The sequence below is a fragment of the Salmo salar genome, chromosome 22 (assembly GCF_965601325.2).
Source record: "Salmo salar chromosome 22, fSalSal1, whole genome shotgun sequence".
NCBI lineage: Eukaryota > Metazoa > Chordata > Actinopteri > Salmoniformes > Salmonidae > Salmo > Salmo salar.
Window position 1 is genome coordinate 11,474,390 of NC_138312.1, and position 22,130 is coordinate 11,496,519.

Genomic DNA, 22,130 nt, shown 5'->3' on the forward strand with positions numbered 1-22,130 from the left:
CCGATTTAAGCCTGCACCAGTACGGATACAAGGCTGTATTAGCTAGCTACATTTGCTCTGACTCAGTACTTAGCTAGCCAGCTAACTAGCGATTAGCATTAGTGGCTAACACGATTTAGCTTACCTTGCTAAGAAAATACAAACTAGCTGTTTGCAGATGTAAGAAACACAAACTAATGTTGTAATGATAGAACGCTTGTGGATTTATATTAAGATCAAAGTGGAAGCAACATTGTTGTCATCAACATTGTTGCATGTGCTGCATTGACCATGCAGACTGAAGGAAAGTGTCTCGTGGTCAAGCAACAACAAATGCGCACCTTCAGTGACAGGGGGTGGGACTAGGTCTGGGTGGAAAGCGGCATGGAGAGAGCGGAGAGGGATGACTCAAGTAGCGAAGTAAACTATTGAAATGGACGTTACACATGGCATATCACATTTAACAATCCAAACATTAAAATACCATTATAGAAGGTAAAGTAAAAACCCAAACCGGTCTGTGCAGAAATACCGGTATATAGTAAAATACAGTATACCGCCTAGCCCTAGTATGCACTACCCTCTGCAGTGCCTTGCGGTCAGAGGCCGAGCAGTTGCCATACCAGGCAGTGATGCAACCAGTTAGGAAGCTCTTGATGGTGCAGCTGTATAATCTGAGGATCTGATGACCCATGCCACATCTTTTCAGTCTCCTGAGGGGGAATATGTTTTGTCGTACCCTCTTGACTGTCTTGGTGTGCTTGGACCATGTTAGTTTGTTGGTGATGTGGACACCAAGGAACTTGAAGCTCTCAACCTGCGCCACTACAGCCCTGTCTATGAGAATGGGGGCGTGCTTGGTCCTTTTTCTGTAGTCCACAATCATCTCCTTAGTGTTGATCACTTTGAGGGAGAGGTTGTTGTCCTGGAACCAGACGGCTAGGTCTCGGACCTCCTCCCTATAGGCGGTCTCGTCGTTGTTGGTGATCAGGCCTCCTCATCGGCAAACTTAATGATGGTGTTGGAGTCGTGCCTGGCCGTGCAGTCATGAGTGAACAGGGAGTACAGGAGGGGTCTGAGCACGCACCCCTGAGGGGCCCCCGTGTTGAGGATCGGCGTGGCGGATCTGTTACCTGCTCTTACCACCTGGGGGCGGCCCGTCAGGAAGTCCAAGATCCAGTTTCAGAGGGAGGTGTTTAGTCCCAGGGTCCTTAGCTTAGTGACGAGCTTTGAGGGCACTATGGTGTTGAACGCTGAGCTGTAGTCAATGAATAGCATTCTCACATAGGTGTTCCTTTTGTCCTGGTGGGAAAGGGCAGTGTAGAGTGCAATAGAGCCTGCATCATCTGTGGCTCTGTTGGGGCGGTATGCAAATTGGAGTGGGTCTAGGGTTTCTGGGATAATGGTGTTGATGCGAGCCATGACCAGCCTTTCAAAGCACTTAATGGCTACAGATGTGAGTGCTACGGGTCAGTAGTCATTTAGGCAGGTTACCTTAGTGTTCTTGGTGGTCTGCTTGAGACATGTTGGTATTACAGACTCAGACAGGGAGAGGTTGAAAATGTCAGTGAAGACACTTGACAGTTGGTCAGCGCATGCTCAGAGTACACGTCCTGGTAATCAGTCTGGCCCTGCGGCCTGTTTAAAGGTCTTACTCACATAGACTGTGGAGAGCCAGCATGCTAGCTAGCTAAAATGGCATAAATGTTTAATGCTTTTCGACCTGTCCCCAAATTAATGTAGTTGGTTCAGAGTTTGTTTTGATATTTCAACCTGCCTGTCCTGATCGCGTCTGGTGTGGGTAGACTAAAATCAATTGCGGACACACGCGCGCGAGCAGTTTGGTCAGCATGTAAGGTGTTTGGTGCAGCATTTCTAAATTTCTAAAATGTGTATGAAAACTAGTAATATATATATATATATATATATATATTACCAGAGTGTGCGTATGTCTGCCAGTGTTTCATAGCGAATCATGTTACAAAACAGGATGCTCACGAATGGGTTTGGAATATTGACATGTGGCAGTTGGGATACAAGTGTGCATCGTCTCAATTGTCATTTTGCCCAAAACAGTGGCAGACTCAGTGCTTTACATGGGCAGGTCCGTCTCACGGTGTTTGTCCGTGCATGACAAATCTCCATAGGCATTACAATCCCGTGTTAGTGGGCATAATCAAAATAAAAATCCAACCCCATGTAAGTCGTGACGAACTCAGATACACAAATATCACAAAACAATTGTTTTGGAATATACTACCTTTATGACCCAAATTATCCTACTTAGACTTTTTAGTACATTTTAGCTCTGGGATAAATGTTTGACTCATATCGATGCCACAGGCTGTTTTCAACGAGAGAAGTTGGTTCTTGCGCTCAGTTGCCCTTTAAAGGATCTATATCTAATACATGTTAATGGATGGTATAATATTAGCTGACGTAATATTACACAAGTATGAGCAAAAAGCACTACCTCTTCCACCACTCCTCAGACTACTACAGTGTCTACTACCACATTCTGTACAAGCACAGCTGTTTCAGTATGATATATTGAATAAAGTAATAAAGACAGACACCAATGTCTAGTTCAATAGCCTTGTTCATGCATTGTACAAATCCCTACACGCGGAGTCCGGGGAACAGTCCGGCTAGTCGATTACCTATCAACTAGACTCCGTAACATCATCCTTTTCAATAGAAAGTGCAAACATAACAGCATAACATTAAATTCTTAACAATCAAGTCATAACAATTAAGAACGCATGACATTTTCTTTTTACTTCAGTTGTCATCTTCCTTTCTTTTTAAATTTTCTTTTTTCTTTATTTTATTTTCTTTATTTTTTGTATTTTTTTTTTAAATGTTTATTTTTATAAACAGGAGGACAAGTTAACACAGTCTCTTGCTTACAGAGTAAGCCTGTCCGGTGGCTTGCACAGCCGACCCACCCGTGAGTAAGTATTGGCTCTGACAGGGGTAGGATTAGGGCCACGAGCTGGAGAGCTTGGTGGGGTAGAAGCCTCACCTTCAGTTGGCTCATGTCTCAATTCTGCACCTCTTACCCTTAGGCCTGGACTGTGATCCATCTCATCTAGGTGAGTGTATGGCGTGTTCTGGTTTGTCCGCTCTGCTATGCGCAGATCCACCCGATTGCGACGATAGAGGGAGCCACCAACATCCACCAGGTAAGAGCGTGGTGCAACTCTCTGTAGGCACGTGCCCAGCCTCCAAAGTCCTGTGTGGTCTCCCGGCAGCGGTTTCATCCTTATCGTTTCACCCACCTCCAGTTCTGGTAGGTCTCGAGCAGTCCGGTCGTAGAAGCACTTAGCGAGCTGCTTTCTGCGACGCAGTTTGTCCGTGACGCCAACCATGACGCAGGGCTCAAGTAGCTTGTTAGCTACGGGGATGGTAGTCTTCAGACGTCTGGACAGAAGGCGTTGTGCTGGGCTGCTGTCCATGTTTTCGGTGGGTGTGTTCCTCCACTGTAAGATCGCTTTCCATGGGTCGTTGCTGTCGCGCGCGGCCCTGCTTAACAGGTTTTTTGCAATCTTGACAGCTGACTCTGCCTTGCCATTTGCTTTTGGGTGTCTTGGAGAGGAGGTTACATGGTCAAACTCCCATTCTGAGGCGAAACGCTTGAACTGTGCAGTGAATTGTGGGCCATTGTCCGTGATTACCTTGTCAGGCTGACCTTGCCTGGCAAACTGCGCCTTGCAGCGCTTTATGACCGTCTCTGCAGACAAGTCAGGGAGCAGTTCAATTTCCCAAAAGTCAGAGTAGTGATCCACAATGAGAAGATAGTCCTTTTGTCTGTGGCTGAATAAGTCCATGCTGACGATTTGCCAGGCCCTTGTGGGCAGTTCGTGTGACATCATGGTTTCCTTTTGCTGTTCATGAGCGTACTCGTTGCACGTGGTACAGTTGCTGACAAAGTCTTTAATTTCTGCTTGCATGTTTGGCCAGTATAATGTTTCACGAGCCTGGCGGTAGCATGCGTCACCTCCAACGTGACTGGAGTGTATGCGGGTAAGCATCTCTGGACGTAGTGATTTGGGAATAATGACCTTCTGACCTCTGAACAAGACGCCATTTTGCACGCTGATCTCATCTCGAAAGGTCCAGTATTCTCTCACTGTGAAAGGTGTCTCCTCTTTCAGGTATGGCCAACCTGCGAGAGCCATGGACTTCAGTGATTGTAGGTGTTCGTCCTTGTCAGTGTGTTGCCTGATCTGGGCTAGGCGGTGATCTGTGACGTTTAAGTAGTCTGCCTGATTGATCTGTTGAACATCTTGTTGTTCCTGCTGTAGCGAACAGATGGCCTGCCGCTGATAGGCAGTGCCTCTGCCTGTACATTGTGCCGTTGCCCTGCTCAGTGTGTCGCTGATGTACATCTCTGGTCCTGGCTTGTAAATGACCTTCAGGCTGTAGTTTTGCAGAGTCAGGAGCATGCTTTGAAGCCTCTTGGGCGCGTTGAGGAGAGGTTTACTGAATATGGCAATGAGTGGTTTGTGGTCAGTTTCAGCGGTGACCAGCTCTCGACCATACAAGTAGTGATGGAATCGCTGGCAAGAGAAGACGATGCTGAGGCACTCTTTCTCAATTTGTGCATAGTTCTGTTCGGTGGGGGTGAGCGCTCTCGAGGCAAACGCAACGGGTTGGCCTTCCTGCATAAGGCAGCATCCAAGTCCCCTTTGACTGGAGTCACTCTGGATTGTGACAGGCTTCGTGACGTCGTAGTAGCGCAACACTGGCATGGATGAAGCCAGAGATTTCATCTCCTGCACCGCTGCCTCGTGCTTGGGTAGCCAGTGCCATGGTGTGTCTTTGTCCAGCAACCGGCGCAGAGGCTCACAGACTGCTGATAGGTGTGGCATGAACTTTGCAAGATAGTTTGCAAAACCGATGAGACGCTGTACTCCTTTTGCATCAGATGGGTTTGGCATGTCGAGGATCGCTCGGACCTTGTCTGGGTCCGGCTTCAGGCCTTTTGCCGAAAGAATGTGGCCATGGAAGTGGACGTCTTTCACCTTGAACTGTAGCTTCTTCAGGCCAAGACGAAGCTTAACTGTTCGACAGCGCTCCATCAGTGCCAAGAGCTTCACATCGTGGTCGCGTTCTGCTTCATCGTCTGTGTCACCACAGCCTACGATCAGGACATCATCAGCGATGGGTTCAATGCCCTTGAGCCCAGCCAGTAACTCGTGCTGCTTGCGTTGGTATACCTCAGGTGCCACTGAGACACCAAACGGGAGCTTGAGCCAGCGTTTCCGACCCCAGGGGGTCCAGAAGGTAGTCATGAAGCTGCTTTCTTCGTCCAGCTTGCATTGAAGGAATGCATCTCGGGCATCCACCAAGGTGAAAATCCTGGCCTTGGGAAGCTTGTAGAGGACATCCTCTAGTGTCGGCATGATGTAGTGGGATCGTTTCAGTGCTTGGTTCAGATGCTTTGGGTCGATGCAGACCCTCAGCTTCTCTGGTTTTTTCACTATGACCATATTGCTGATCCAGTCAGTTGGTTCGGTCACAGATGTCATGTGGCCATCGGCCTCATACTTGTCCAGCTGGGCCTTCACAGCCACTTTCATTGCAATGGGCACATTGCGAGGAGCACACTGGACTGGAGTGATGCTCTCATCCACTTCAAAGTGTACCTCACCAGGCACTGATTCAACGGGCATGTTGAATACATCGTCATATCTGCTGAGTAGTTGTTCTTTGGACAGGGGTCCATGCTGGACATGATCCACAATGTGCAGGTCATTTGGTACAGTGAACTGCATCAGTCCCAGGCGTTCGCATGTAGAGCCTGAGAGGAGAGGATGTTGACTGGTTTTCACAATCTCAAACTCCAGCTTGTGTTTGCGTCCCCGAATAACACATTCGGTCTCAAAGGTGCCCATAGAGCTCATTAGCTCTCCTGAGTACAGTTTTAGTCTAGTATCGCTGGGCAATAGATGCGTGTCAGGTGCCAGATTGATTTTGTCTTTGTAGCTCATTACATTGCATGTAGCACCGGAATCCAGTTGACATTGTTGTTGCTTGTTGTGTAATCGTAGTGTCACAAACCATTTCTTCCCTCTTGAGTGTACAGCCCCAATGGATTCATGCATGTAAATGTCACTTTCACTGTTCAGCTCTGAACATTGAGTGACATCATCAACACAGTGAATCTTGCCCTCACTCACCCTTCTTTTGCTTTTGAGACACACTTTTGCAAAGTGATTATTAGTTCCACAAGCTCTGCATGGTTTTCCATAGGCAGGGCAGTGCTCTTTGCCACGTGTGTGCGTATTCCCACAGTATTTACATGCTACTGGGCTCTCTGTGTTCACCGTTCGTGGTGAATTACTCTGCCTTGATTGGTTTTGCCTGAATGTCTGCCTAGCAACAGCGTGAACAGTGTCAACGTCGGAGCGTGGGGTTTCGATTTCCATTGCTCTCATTCTCATGTCAGTGACTTCAGCAGTGCGGCACATTTCGATGGCAGTTACTAATGTTAAGCCTCTCTCTCTCAGTAGACGCCGGCGTGTATCCTCATTTGCAATTCCCAGTACTATTTTGTCACGAATCAATTCATCTTTCAATCCCCCGTATTCACAAGTGGCGGATTTTTCTCTCAAACGGGTTACAAAGTTGTGTACTGACTCACCCTCTTCCTGTTTGCAGCTTCCGAAAACGAACCGCTCGTAAATTACGTTTCTGGCGGGTTTGAAGTAATTCTCCAATGCATCCAATATAGCCTTTGCATCACACTGTTGTCGCGCTGTGAGGGTGAGATTGTGCCGGTAGATATGCCTGCATTCGCTGCCCATTAAACTCCTCAGAGTTGCCGCTTGTACCTCGTTGGGTTTCTCATGTAGACCGGTCGCCAGCGCATAGTCCTCGAATTCATCCCTGAAATTGTCCCAATTAGTATTCCAGTCCCCTGTGAGAACCATGGGATTAGGTGGCGGAATGTTCGCTGCCATAGCGATGGAATAGGAGACTTCTTTGCCTTCAGTCATCGAGGTAGGTAGTGATGCTAGCTAACCAGCTAACAACTAGTTGATCAGTGTTGTGAGTAGGAATCGGCGTGTGTTCGCATATGGAACGTAACCGCGCCTATACTGTACTTAGCTACAAAAATAACAAACGTATGGTTTTCGAGCCACTTCTGATACCATGTTTCAGTATGATATATTGAATAAAGTAATAAAGACAGACACCAATGTCTAGTTCAATAGCCTTGTTCATGCATTGTACAAATCCCTACACGCGGAGTCCGGGGAACAGTCCGGCTAGTCGATTACCTATCAACTAGACTCCGTAACAACAGCCACTGGTCCACTGAGATGGTCAGAATATGAAGTCATGCTTTATAAAGCCATTATCGTTAGGGATAGGCCAGTAATGAAAACACTCATTCCAGGCAGTCCTGCAGCTTCCCTAAGCACTACCCACTGGGCACAGGTATCAGTTCAGCGTCTAGTTTTGCTTTACATTTGGTTGAGTTGTCAACTAGTGTGAATTCAACAAAACATTTCACCATGTCATTGGATTGTAGGTTAAAAGTTGGGTGGGAAAAAAATGAAATTCCCTTACATTGCTAACTTTTTTCAAATCCAATCCATTTTCCACATTGATTCAACGTCATCACATTGAATGTTTTTGTTAAAATTATGTGGAAACAACATTGATTCAGCCAGTTTTTGCCCAGTGGGTATGTGCTTCTTTCTTATGTTTTGTCCATAAATTGTAACATTACTATCTCCCCATGATAAAATGAAACAACGTCTGCCACTCTGATATGCTCTGAACACTGATTTATCTGAGACACACCTTGGTTGGGTGTTTTTTTCTGTCCATCACCTGAACCAAGGGGATGCATATATATTTTCTTATAGATGTATGATCTCCCCATACCTTCTCTACCCCCATTCCCCTCAGGACCATCAATGCTGGGAAGAGCATGTTGAATGAGGACCAGGCGTCCTGTGAGCTGCTGTACGTGAAGAAGCTGAGCAACAAAAAACAGCGTAACTCCACACTGCTGGACGACAATGGGGTGAGACTACTGGAATCATAGAATTATGAGAATCAGTTTTGGTAATTATATAAGTAGAACACTGGTAAGGCTCATTGACTGGGTCTACAGCACTACAATAGGAGAGAGGGTAAAGCATACCAGCCTGGTCTGATAGACTAGATGTAACATAGTAAATGTAAATCCAGGACATCCAAATTGGTATGATAAGTTACAGATGGGTACTTAAAGATGTTCCGCTAGCGGAATGCCTCACCAATATCCAATGGTAGAGCGTGGCGCAAATTACAAATACCTCAAAAATCCCAAAACTTCAATTTTTCAAACATGACTATTTTACACCATTTTAAAGACAAGACTCTCCTTTATCTAACCACATTGTCCGATTTCAAAAAGGCTTTACAACGAAAGCAAAACATTAGATTATGTCAGGAGAGTACCCAGCCAGAAATAATCACACCCCCATTTTTCAAGCTAGCATATAATGTCACAAAAACCAAAACCACAGCTAAATGCAGCACTAACCTTTGATGATCTTCATCAGATGACACTCCTAGGACATTATGTTATACAATACATGCATGTTTTGTTCAATCAAGTTCATATTTATATCAAAAACCAGCTTTTTACATTAGCATGTGACGTTCAGAACTAGCATACCCACCGAAAACTTCCGGTGAATTTACTAAATTACTCACGATAAACGTTCACAAAAAACATAACAATTATTTTAAGAATTATAGATACAGAACTCCTTTATGCAATCGCGGTGTCCGATTTTAAAATAGCTTTTCGGTGAAAGCACATTTTGCAATATTCTGAGTAGATAGCACGGCCATCATGGCTAGCTATTTTGACACCCACCAAGTTTGGCACTCACCAAACTCAGATTTACTATAAGAAAAATTGGATTACCTTTGCTGTTCTTCGTCAGAATGCACTCCCAGGACTTCTACTTCAACACCCAATGTTGTTTTGGTTCCAAATAATCCATAGTTATATCCAAATAGCTGCGTTTTGTTCTTGCATTCAAGACACTATCCGAAGGGTGGCGCGTATCGTGACAAAAAAAAATCAAAATATTCCATTACCGTACTTCGAAGCATGTCAAATGCTGTTTAAAATCAATTTTTATGCGATTTTTCTCGTAAAATAGCGATAATATTCCAACCGGGAGACGTTGTATCCGTTCAAACACTGAAAGAAGTAAAATGGAGTCGTCACATGCACGCGCGCACCAGTGTCATTGTTCTCAGAACGACCACTTTCCAAAACCCCTACTGTTTTTCGCCCAGGGACTGCAGAGTTATCATTCCACGTTCTGGCGCCTTCTGAGAGCCTATGGGAGCCTTAGAAAATGTCACGTTACAGCAGAGATCCTGTATTTTCGATAAAGAGGCTATAGAAGGACAAGAAATGGTCAGACAGGGCACTTCCCATATAGAATCTTCAGGTTTTGGCCTGCCATATGAGTTCTGTTATACTCACAGACACCATTCAAACAGTTTTAGAAACTTTAGGGTGTTTTCTATCCAAATCAAATAATTATATGCATTTTCTAGTTTCTGGGCAGGAGTAATAACCAAATTAAATCGGGTACGTTTTTTATCCGGCCGTGAAAATACTGCCCCCTATCCTAAACAGGTTAATGCAAAAATGAAAGTAGAGTGGTTGGTGGATGGATGGCATAACGCGAATGTCTAGCAACCCAAAGGTTTCGAGTTCGAATCAAATAACGGACAACTTTAGCATCTTAGCTAATTAGAAACTTCTTAGCATGTTAGCTAACCCTAACCTTAACCCTCCCACTAACCCTAATCTTAACCCTTTTCACGAGTGAATTCCAAATATCTCTAACGATTGCCCCAGCGTGACTTTTTTTTATGTGTGTGATGTCAGAATATACTCACTGTTCCATGTGATTGTTACACAACAGGACAGTTAACCCATGCTGCCCTCAAACCAAAGCACGCTGTCTGCTAATTATCTATAGGCTGTGTTTCAAATTGCCATTTCAAATTATTTTCTAACAGTTTGATTTGAGGTGTGCTCCCCCTCATTAATTCACATAGAAGTAGCCCATTTCACTGTTGACAACAATTTAAGTATGAGGCATCACTGAGCTGGACAAACTTCTCTCTTCGAGGGATCAAGTATCCAGACATTTGCACATCTCACAGTCAGAACAGAATGATGTACATTTCCCTGGCACATTTTCCAGCTGGCGCCCGCATTGCCTTCATTGTTGTTTGCCTTCATTGTCATTGTTGTTTTCCTTACTGATAATAACTGTGTTCCAGTCAAATGAAGTGCATTATTATGTTATCATTATAGTTTCTGTATATTGTGTTGTTTCTACTGTAGCACACCATATGCATGTATGGAGCATAATGTATTTACTATTTTATTCACGTTTTCAAGTACTGGTGACAAATCATGCTTTCCAATTATTACATAGATTAATGAACACATGCATGTTTATAAAATACTTTTTTGAAGGTTGTACTGATTATGATTAGCTAATGCTAAGCTGATTGCCAGTTAAGTGTGGCGCCATGTTTGTTGACATCATACAATGCATTCTGTTCGTTAAGTAAATGCCTGTCAGACCAAAGATGTTATAATAAAATGAGGTGAAGGGATGTTACTCATCTTTCGAGTAAACTTCCGGAAGTTAATGATGGTAGATGACACACCACCTTCAACCTGCATACTGCAAACAGACCTAACTCATCTTGTAACCTCTTATCTTTGGTTAGCACACACAAAAAAATGGCAGCACCATAAACTACCCATTGTCGGATTACTTTAGATTCTTAGAAAGTGTTTTACTCAATTATTTCATTCACTGGTGAGCTCACCCGTGATGTGATGAATTGTAAATAGTAATTGCTATTAGCTAATTCAGATTATGGTTTCTGTCAGCCGAGAGTTAGCTAAATATGACCTTGTGTTAGTGCTATGACTTATGTAGCCTACATTTTCTGGGGTGAATGAGATTTGTGCTATGCTGTCGCCATTTCTGTGAATATCTGAACATTGCATCCAAAAATGAACTGCTCACATTGAAGACATAATGTTGTAAAGACTGTTTGTGCAAAATGTTTCTGAAGAAAAACAGTGGCCACCTCAACTGTTGCGTCAATCTTAACTGGTCGTTCTAAATAAGTGTTCTAATCATACCGGTTGGAGTGACCACTGTAGAATGATCACAAGTGTGTGTTCGTACGTGTCAAAGGGTTAACCTAACCCCTAAACTTAACCCTAACCATAATCCCTAGCCTCAGCTAACGTTAGCCAGCTAGCTAGCATTTGTAACATATATGTTTTGCAAATTTGTAACATAATGTATGTTTTTCACGAATTAAAATTCGTAACATATCGTACGAAATGGGTGATGGAAATCCCTAAATTTATACATACCATACAAAATGTAATAGCATACTAAATGGCTTGTCATGGATTTATGTACAGAATAATAAGAAATGCTCTGAGACCAGGTTGAGTATAGGCACATCTGGTCCAATGTTTGTTTTGTTATGGACTACTGCCCTCATTGTTAAGATGGGACCTTTGGTGACACGCTGCACTGCAGCAAGGTTTTCACAGGTCTCGCTCTCTCTAATAAAACCATCTCTGTTTAAATGTCTCCAGACATCACTGGGTAGCTGGGGATTCATTTTTTTCAACTGACAAAGAAAAGACAATTTGATTAAGACATTGACCATTGTGTGCTGCTATATTTACAAACAGCTTTCTGTGGGTCCGTAGAGCAGCTACCGCCCCTAGCACACAAAACCAAAAACCCACTCACTCAGAGATTGCCCCATAATCTCTCAAATGTATTTACACAGCAGTCTATAGTATACAGTATTGTACTGGGTCTGTGTTGTGTCAATCCCTTTCAGTCCTTCTGGTGGCCTCGCAACCCCCTCCCCTCCTGTATTCTCCATGTTTACCCTCTGTCCCTCCTGTTAATTAAATTACATCATCTCTTCTGTGCCCCTCCTCCACTCTAGTAAGAGGTCAACAGATGCCCCATACTGCTATCCATTCTGTGGATTGGGCTCTTACAGTAGATATGCGGGACACTATTACTATACTAAACACTTTTACTTCTTGGCATAGATGTAAAGGAAGACAGTATAGGTGAGAAGTAAGATTCACCCGATAGGTGGACATCTTGTTAGTGGGATTTAATTTCTCTTCATATGACAAGGTTTGAAAAGGATTGCCAGTAGATTGTCAACTTGATTCATGATGATGACTGCTTGTCGAGCTTGTTAGCTACGATTTTGAAAGTATGATGTGGACATGATCCGTCCAATCAAAGCTAAGGTAGATATAACGTGATTTGACGTAATTTTATCTGTGGCCTTCTTGGATGGGCACTTCTAATGTAACTCTATGGCAGCACCCAAGGGGCTTGAATTTTATAAAGCTTTCCCCGTAGATTTTGCATTGACTTCATGTACCCATGAGTGACAGAACACTGAGCCAATCACGGCGCGGCGCAACAAGAGAACATTACCAACCCCTATACTCTGTATTTTCCACTGGCTGCCCCACCACCACAGAAAGCACTGAGCTAGGCTGAAACACCTGCATTTTGGAGCTGCCTTACTCAAGAAAGCAAAAAACTAGACCATGTTTGTATGTGTCTTTTTTAACTCAATTATAATTTTTGACATTGTTTGCAAACTGATGCGCCACGTATTAAATGCCAAAATAACATGCAAAACAGGCAAAAAATAGATATACAGGGCATTCGGAAAGTTTTCAGGCCCCTTGACCTTTTTCACATTTTGTTAATTTACAGCTCTTATTCTAAAATTGATTGAATTAGTTTTTTCCCCTCATCAATCCACACACAATACCCTATAATGACAAAACGAACAGGTTTAGACATTTTTGCTAATTTATTAAAATTAAAAAATCTAAAAAGTATTCAGACTCAAAATAAAGCGCCGCTGCATCCTATTTCCATTGATCATCCTTTATGTTTCTACAACTTGATTGGAGTACACTTGTGGTAAATTCAATTGATTGGTCATGATTTGGAAAGGCACACACCTGTCTATGTAAACGGTCCCACAGTTGACAGTGCATGTCAGAGCAAAAACCAAGCCATGAGGTCGAAGGAATTGTCCGTAGACCTCCGAGACAGGATTGTGTCAAGGCACAGATCTGGGGAAGAGTACCAAAAAATATCTGCAGCATTGAAGGTCCCCAAGATCACAGTGGCCTCCATCATTCTTAAATGGAAGAAGTTTGGAACCACCAACTGAGCAATCAGGGGAGAAGGGCCTTGGTCATTGAGGTGACCAAGAACCCGTTGGTCAATCTGACAGAGCTCCAGAGTTCCTCTGTGGAGATGGGAGAACCTTCCAGAAGGACAACCATGTCTGCAGCACTCCACCAATCAGGCTTTTATGGTAGAGTGGCCAGACGGAAGCCACTCCTCAGTAAAAAGCACATGACAGCCCACTTGGAGTTCACCAAAAGGCACCTAAAGGACTCTCAGACCATGAGAAACAAGATTCTCTGGTCTGATGAAACCAAGATTGGCCTGAATGCCAAGCATCACGTCTGGAGGAAACCTGGCATTATCCCTACGGTGAAGCATGGTGATGGCAGCATCATGTTGTGAGGATGTTATTCAGCAGCAGGGACTGGGAGATTAGTCAGGTGAGGGAAAGATGAACGTAGCAAAGTACAGAGAGATCCTTGATGAAAACCTGCTCCAGAGCGCTCAGGACCTCAGACTGGGGGGGAACGTTCACCTTCCAACAGAACAACGACCCTAAGCACACAGCCAAGACAACGCAGAAGTGACTTCGGGACAAGTCTCTTAATATCCTTGAGTGGCCCAGCCAGAGCCCGTTCTAGAACCCGATCAAACATTTCTGGAGGGACCTGAAAATAGTTGTGCAGCAATGCTCCCCATCCAACCTGACAGAGCTTGAGAGGATCTGCAGAGAAGAATGGGAGAAACTCCCCAAATACAGGTGTGCCAAGCTTGTAGCGTCATGCCCAAGAAGACTCGAGGCTGTAATCGCTGCCAAAGGTGCTTCAACAAAGTACTGATTAAAGGGTCTGAATACTTATGTAAAGGTGATATTTCTGTTTTTGCTTTGTCATTATCGGGTATTGTGTGTACATTGATTAGGGGGAAAACTATAATCAATTTTAGAATAAGGCTGTAACGTAACAAAATGTGGAAAAAGTTGTTTGGACACACCTACCCATTCAAGGGTTTTTCTTTATTTTTACAGTTTTCTACATTGTAGAATAATAGTGAAGACATCAGAACTAATGAAATAACACATATGGAATCATGTAGTAACCAAAAAAGTTTTCAACACACTCTTCAAAGTAGCCACCACCCTTTGCCTTGATAACAGCTTTGCACACTCTTGGCATTCTCTCAACCAGCTTCATGAGGAATGCTTTTCCAACAGTCTTGAAGGAGTTCCCACATATGCTGAGCACTTGTTGGCTGCTTTTCCTTCACTCTGCGGTCAAACTCATCCCAAACCATCTCAATTGGGATGAGGTCGGGTGATTGTGGAGGCCAGGTCAACTGATGCAGCACTCCATCACTCTCCTTGGTCAAATAGCCCTTACACATCCTGGTGGTGTGTTTTGGGTCATTGTCCTGTTGAAAAACAAATGATAGTCCCACTAATCCCAAACCACATGGGATTTTGTATCGTTGCAGAATGCTGTGGTAGCCATGCTGGTTAAGTGTGCCTTGAATTCTAAATAAACAGACAGTGTCACCAGCAAAGCACCCCCACACCTCATCCTCCATGCTTCACGGTGGGAACCACACATGCAGAGATCATCCATTCACCTACTCCTTGTCTCACGAAGACATGATGGTTGGAACCAAAAATCTCAAATTTGGACTCATCAGACCAAAGGACAGATTTCCACCAGTCTAATGTTCACTGCTCGTGTTTCTTGGCCCAAGCAAGTCTCATCTTCTTATTGGTTTCTTTTAGTAGTGGTTTCTTTGTAGAAATTTGACCATGAAGGCCTGATTCACGTAGTCTCCTCTGAACAGTTGATGTTGAGATGTGCCTGTTTACTTGAAATCTGAAGCATTTATTTGGGCTGCAATCTGAGATGCAGTTAACTGGATCTTGAGAGTCAGTTTCATCATAGCGCTTGATGGTTTTTGCGACTGCAATTAAAGAAACTTTAAAAGTTCTTGAAATTTTCCAGATTGACTGACCTTAATGGCTTAAAGTAATGATGGACTGTCGTTTCTCTTTGCTTATTCGATCTGTTCTTGCCATAATATGGGCTTGGTCTTTTACCAAATCTTCTGTATACCACCCCTACCTTGTCACAACACAACTGATTGTCTCAAACCAATTAAGGAAAGAAATTTCACTAATTAACTTTTAAAAAGGCACACCTGTTATTTGAAACGCATTCCAGGTGACTACCTCATGAATCTGGTTAAGAGAATGCCAAGAGTGTGCAAAGCTGTCAAAGGCAAAGGGTAGCTACTTTGAAGAATCTCAAATATATTTTGATTTGTTTAACACTTTTTTGGTTACTTCCATATGTATTATTTAATAGTTTTGATGTCTTCACTATTATTCTACAATGTAGAAAATAGTGAAAATAAAGAGAAACCCTTGTATGAATAGGTGTGTCCAAACTTTTGACTGGTACTGTGTATATTTTTTTAGCTAAACGGTGAGGCTCAAAACAGAATGGATGAGAAGTATTCCCATCCATTCTCTGACAGAAATGTACTTTAGGCATTCTCCGAGTTTGTAATTCTCATCGAGATAAACTCTTGCAAGAGAGACCTGTTAAAGAGACTGAATCCCTGGCCAGTGTTGCATTTCCTGCCATTTCTCTCATTTCTTACTGTTAGCCTCTCTATTGATACATCTAAAATGCATGTTTTGATATGATTTGATCTTGATTTGACTTAATTTGCTCAACCTTTTCCAGGACGGCACAGGGATCCCACTGCAGTACTGGGGCGTGTTCGACGGTCATGCAGGCTCAGGGTGTGCCATCATGGCATCTAAACTCCTCCATCGCCTCATCAGAGACAGACTGGGGGACATCGCCCACCTGCTGGAGAACCCCTCCGTGACGCCCCCTATCTGCCTGGCCAAGAACGGCAGCCCCTACCAGCTGGAGGTGAAGAAGGGAGCAAATTCCACCCAGGACCCAGAGGACCCTAATGCCATCACTGACCCCTCTATCCGCTTCCACACGGAGAAGACTGTCAGTCTGGAGAGTCTGATCATGGGCATCATAGAAAACGCCTTCAAACAGATGGTAAGACACAGGCGAACGTTAACGGCATATCACCTTAAATTTGTGAAATAGTGTTCTACTCGTCTCAGCGACGCCTGGGCGTCCAAGAGAAAAAATGGTTTCCAGAATGAAATGCACAGATATATTTTTAGGCAGTCTTTATCTGTCAATAATTGTAAACATTTCATGTTAAGTATAACCTCCTCATAGGGCTGCTAAATTCCTTCTATTACCCAGTGAGTGAATAACCTTTTGTTTCCGGTTGATTACAGGATGAACTGATAGAGAAAGAGAAGACGTCCTTTACCATCTCTGGTGGATGTTGTGCCTTGGCTGCCATCCATTTAATGGGGAAGCTCTATGTTGCCAATGCAGGAGACAGCAGGTAGGTCAACTGCAGGTCAAACTCTAATAGCAGCAGATTGATTAATGCCCATAATGACTAATGTATTACAGGCCTACTTGTTGTACATATTCAATTCAGTGTTTTCAATGCAGAGTTGAATGACTGAAAGAGAAGTTAAAGGAAGTGACACAACATGATGCCCATAGCTGTTGATTCAAAGAAAGCTGTTCCCGTTGGTCATGCTCAAATTCTCAAACAGCAGTTGTTATGACCTCTGCTGGCCGCTCTTTGTACGGCAACACCATTCATAATTTACTGTAAACTCCTGGTAGAATATGCCCATAAGCACAGATCTAGGATTGGTATAGTGTTTTCAAATGTTAACCTCAACCATTAGGGGGGAACAAATTGACTTTAGATCAGTGTCTTGGCGCAATAATCATCCTCTATCATGCTGTGCTGACCCTCTTAACCCGACATTGTCTGTCCTGAGTGTCCGTCACATTATGGTGTCTGTCTTTATACAGTACGTTGTCCCTCCCATATAAATAGAATCACTAATCATTCTACTTTGGTTCTTACTCTGTTTCTACAGAGCCATCATCATCCGTAACAATGAGGTCATCCCCATGTCCAACGAGTTCACACCCGAGTCCGAGAGGCAGCGCCTGCAGTATCTGGTGAGGACGGGGTTAATGCATTTATTTATGTTATCCTTTTTTATATTTTTTTATAAGAGATTTCACTCATAAATTAACGTGTCAGATGTTTCCAGACTTTAGAGGTCTGAAAACATCTGACAAACTTTGGTTTGAAAGTGGAATATCCCTTTAACCAAGTGAGTCCCATCACCACGAGATATGAATAGCTTTTTCAAGGGTGCCTTGGCCAAGAGGAAGATGCACGGGGAGGGAGGGTATTGTTATTTAACGTATGATTCAGACTACATCTTTATTCATTGACTGTCTGTTGGTCTAAATTAAGCTGGAGTGGGTGGCTGTGTGGGAGAGTGGTGGAACCCTCAGGGAAGGGGATGAAAAGTACCAAGTTTGTGTTTCACAGTTATATAATGTTCTACTGTCACTTTTCCTACTGCTATGATACTTCCTTTAGGATATGTTTGTTGCTCCATTTACACTAAAAAGATACACTGCATGACCAAAAGTATGTGGACACCTGCTCGTCGAACATCTCATTCCAAAATCATCAGCATTAATATGGAGTTGGTCCCCCCTTTGCTGCTATAACAGCCTCCACTTTTCTGGGAAGGCTGTCCATTAGATGTTGGAACTAGGGATGCACGATATATCGGTAAGCATATTAGATAAAAATGCCAACAATCGGCCCGATGTCTAGTTTAACACCGATGTGTAAAACCAATGTCAAAGCTGACGTGCATACCTATATAACGTAGGTCGATGACGTAATGACGCCACGAAAAATATAGTGCTACACGTGCAACACAGCATTCCTAACCTAGTCCACAATGTCTGCTGTGTGGATCGAGCAGTCAACAAATTGAGCAGTCATTTGAAAGAGTAAGACATTTCAGCGAGACAACTCAAAAGGCGAAATCCATAAAACGGCAAGATAATGGAATTCATTGCCCTTGACAATCAACCGTTCTGTCGTGGATGATGTTGGCTTTTGCCGACTGGTCGAGCACCGGTACACACTACCAAGTAGGCGCAATTTTTCAGATGTTGCCCTACCGGAGTTACACAGTATTGTTGAAACTCACATCCATGAGCTACTTGCTATGGGCGTCACTGCTATTAGCTTCATGACTGACATTTGGACCAGCGATGTCAGCCCCATGAGCATTATGAGTCTGACAGCATAGTGGGTCGACGAGGATTTTGTACTGAGAAAAGCCGTATTGTATGCTCAAGAATGTGCTGGTTCTCATACCGCTGCTGCCATTGCAATGGCATTTGAGAACATGTTTGAAACATGAACATTCCTAGCTCCAATCGAACAACTGACTCGAGAAATAAGCTCAACTGCATCTGCAGCAGACGTGATACCCTGTCATGGCATTGAAACGCCTGCTCAACAAAAATGCCAACACAGACCATCGGGTTAACTTGGAAAAGTACTCTCCTAGAGGCTGTGAACCACCATGCTCAATGCTAGGTACAAGGACCACTACTTCGATGCAGACAAGAAACAGGGTTTACGTGAAATGTTACAGCCACAGCTGGACAAGATGGAAACGGACACAGTGACAGTGCGCACCGAGGAAAAAAGGCCACAGACAGACAGAGCTGAAACTTCATGCTTGACATGTATGATGAAATCCTGGTTGAGACTGAACAAATGAACAATGAAACAGTACAGCAAGTAAGTGAAAGAAATAGGTTTTGATTATGGGCTGAAGTGGTGCAGCAGTCTAAGGCACTGCATCTCAGTGCTAGAAGCATTACTACAGACTCACTGGTTCGAATCCAGGCTGTATCATAACTGGCTGTAAATGCCAACAAAATAACGTTTTGGTCAGTGGTGTGTGTGTGTGTGTGTGCTTTTTTTTACGATTTAACTGTAATAAAATGCTTAAGGCCGCAAAACATTTAAATAACTGTCAGCGGTATGTCGGTGCATCCCTAGTTGGAACATTGCTGCAGGGACTTGCTTCCATCCAGCCACAAAAGCATTAGTGAGATCGGCACTGATGTTGGGCGATTAGGCCTGGCTCGCAGTCGGCATTCCAATTCATCCCAAACGTGTTCGATGTGGTTGAGGTCAGGGCTCTTTGCAGGCCAGTCAAGCTCTTCCACACTGATCTCGACAAACCATTTCTGTATGGACCTCGCTTTGTGCATGGGGGAATTGTCATGCTGAAACAGGAAAGGGCCTTCCCCAAACTGTTGCCACAAAGTTGGAAGCACAGAATCATCTAGAATGTCATTGTATGCTGTAGCATTAAGATTTCCCTTCACTGGAATTAAGGGGCCTAGCCGGAACCATGAAAAACAGCTCCAAACCATTATATCTCCTCCACCAAATTTTACAGTTGGCACTACGCATTCAGGCAGATAGCGTTCTCCTGGCATCCGCCAAACCCAGCTTTGTCCATCCAGATGGTGAAGCGCGATTCATCACGCCAGAGAACGCATTTCCACTGCTCCAGAGTCCAATGGCAGCGAGCTTTACAACCAGAGGACAGACGATTTTTATGCACTTCAGCACTTGTCGGTCCCGTTCTGTGACATAGTGTGGCCTACAACTTTGTGGTTGAGCCATTGCTGCTCCTAGACGTTTTCACTTCACAATAACAGCACTTACAGTTGACCAGGGCAGCTCTAGCTGGGCAGAAATGTAACAAACTGACTTGTTGGAAAGGTGGCATCCTATGACAGTGCCACGTTGAAAGTCACTGAGCTCTTCAGTAAGACCATTCTACTGCCAATGTTTGTCTATGGAGATTGTATGCATGCTCGATTTTATACCCGTCAGCAACGGGTGAGGCTGAAATAGACAAATCCACTAATTTGAAGTGATATCCACATACACTATATATACAAAAGTATGATTCGTAAGAGCCATTTCGTCACAAGTCAATTTGACATGACAGTTTGTCATGCATAGTTTTGTCAATGTTAGCTCTGCTCTGTGTCCCTGCAGGGCTTACTGAGACCGGAGCTGCTTGGGAATGAGTTCACACACTTGGAGTTCCCTCGCAGAATCCAGCACAAGGAGCTGGGCAAGAAGATGCTCTTCAGGGACCACACAATGAACGGCTGGTAAATTACAGCTATTTTCTAACATACGGAGTTCAATTTGTTACTTTTCGGTCCATTGTATTTTTAATGGTAAGGGCCAGGAGTTTTTACAGACCACAAAACCTGACCAGGAAAACTCGTTGCCCTATAAAAGCCTCTGACAGTGTACAGGATCAAGAGGTAAAAAAAAGTAGGCTATATACTTCGTGAAGAATATAATCACTAATCCCTAACCTGTGATCCTGTTGGTTTGTTGCAGGGCTTACAAGACCATCATAGAAGACGACCTCAAGTTCCCGCTTATATATGGCGAGGGTAAAAAGGTGAAGGACTTTGTCATGTTTATGGACTGGGTACTGGTGGACATCATAACAGAACAGCACAGTATATGCATGGTGCTGTAAGGTCTGCCATAGACAGGGCCACAGTAGTTTGTTAAGAACCACATTACCACCTGACCAGGTAAAACCCTGCCCAAGTCATGGGACATTTGATATGCACAATACAGTATACCTTGGTCTTCAAACAAAATGTATGTTTACTGTTTTCCACCTGCCCTAATCATATGTTACCCCTGACAGGAAGAAACCTTCATGTATGCTTAGCTGTTAGTTCACCAGCAGGACAGATATAGCAAGATAATAACTTTTAGTTATTCATTCCGCTGTATGTGTGGTAGGACTTCTAATGCAAGTTCATGGTTGTTGCTGAACTCTCCCAGTCTTTAGCTGTGTGGTAAAAGAGACACACTGAGAATGTTATTTCCCCACGCAGAAAAGTGCTCCTGAGTCACTAATCCCTCATAAGTGGATTTTCCTAGAATCAAGGAACACCCACAGGCACTAACCCAGATCACTCACTATGTGTGTGTTTATGTTGTGCGTAGGCCCGTGTCATGGCCACCATTGGGGTAACACGTGGCCTAGGGGATCATGACCTGAAGGTGTACAACTCCAACATCTACATCAAACCCTTTCTCTCCTGCTGCCCAGAGGTGAGTGAGAGATGTCATGCTGTCTGTGTCTAGTAGAGGTTGACCGATTAATCGGAATGGCCGATTAATTAGGGCCGATTTCAAGTTTTCATAACAATCGGAAATCTGTATTTTTGGACGCCGATTTGGCCGTTTTTTTTTTTTTTTTACACCTTTATTTAACTAGGCAAGTCAGTTAAGAACACATTCTTAATTTCAATGACGGCCTAGGAACGGTGGGTTAACTGCCTTGTTCAGGGGCAGAACGACAGATTTTTACATTGTCAGCTTGGGGATTCAATCTTGCAACCTTACGGTTAACTAGTCCAACGCTCTAACCACCTGCTTTACATTGCACTCCACGAGGAGCCTGCCTGTTACGCGAATGCAGTAAGAAGCCAAGGTAAGTTGCTAGCTAGCATTAAACTTATCTTATAAAAAACAATCAATCAATCATAATCACTAGTTAACTACACATGGTTGATGATATTACTAGTTTATCTAGCCTGTCCTGCGTTGCATATAATCGCTTAGGTACACGTTGCTCCAACCATAAACATCAATGCCTTTCTTAAAATCAATACACAAGTATATATTTTTAAACCTGCATATTTAGTTAATATTGCCTGCTAACATGAATTTCTTTTCACTAGGGAAAATGTGTCACTTCTCTTGCAACAGAGTCAGTGTATATGCAGCTGTTTGGGCCGCCAAGCTCGTTGCGAACTGTGAAGACTATTTCTTCCTAACAAAGACAGCCGACTTCGCCAAACGGGGGATGATTTAACAAAAGCG

General features: G+C 43.7%; 1 protein-coding gene across 1 annotated transcript in view; it reads left to right on the top strand.

Moving 5' to 3' along the window:
• ppm1j (protein phosphatase, Mg2+/Mn2+ dependent, 1J) overlaps window positions 1-22,130 on the top strand; it is a 55,876-nt gene that overhangs the window by 26,595 nt on the left and 7,151 nt on the right. The window contains exons 2-8 of the mRNA XM_014166107.3: window positions 7,906-8,023; window positions 15,980-16,315; window positions 16,567-16,679; window positions 17,236-17,320; window positions 20,265-20,383; window positions 20,622-20,685; window positions 21,249-21,356. Coding sequence (XP_014021582.3) covers window positions 7,906-8,023; window positions 15,980-16,315; window positions 16,567-16,679; window positions 17,236-17,320; window positions 20,265-20,383; window positions 20,622-20,685; window positions 21,249-21,356 — 943 coding nt within the window. The remainder of the gene's footprint in view (window positions 1-7,905; window positions 8,024-15,979; window positions 16,316-16,566; window positions 16,680-17,235; window positions 17,321-20,264; window positions 20,384-20,621; window positions 20,686-21,248; window positions 21,357-22,130) is intronic.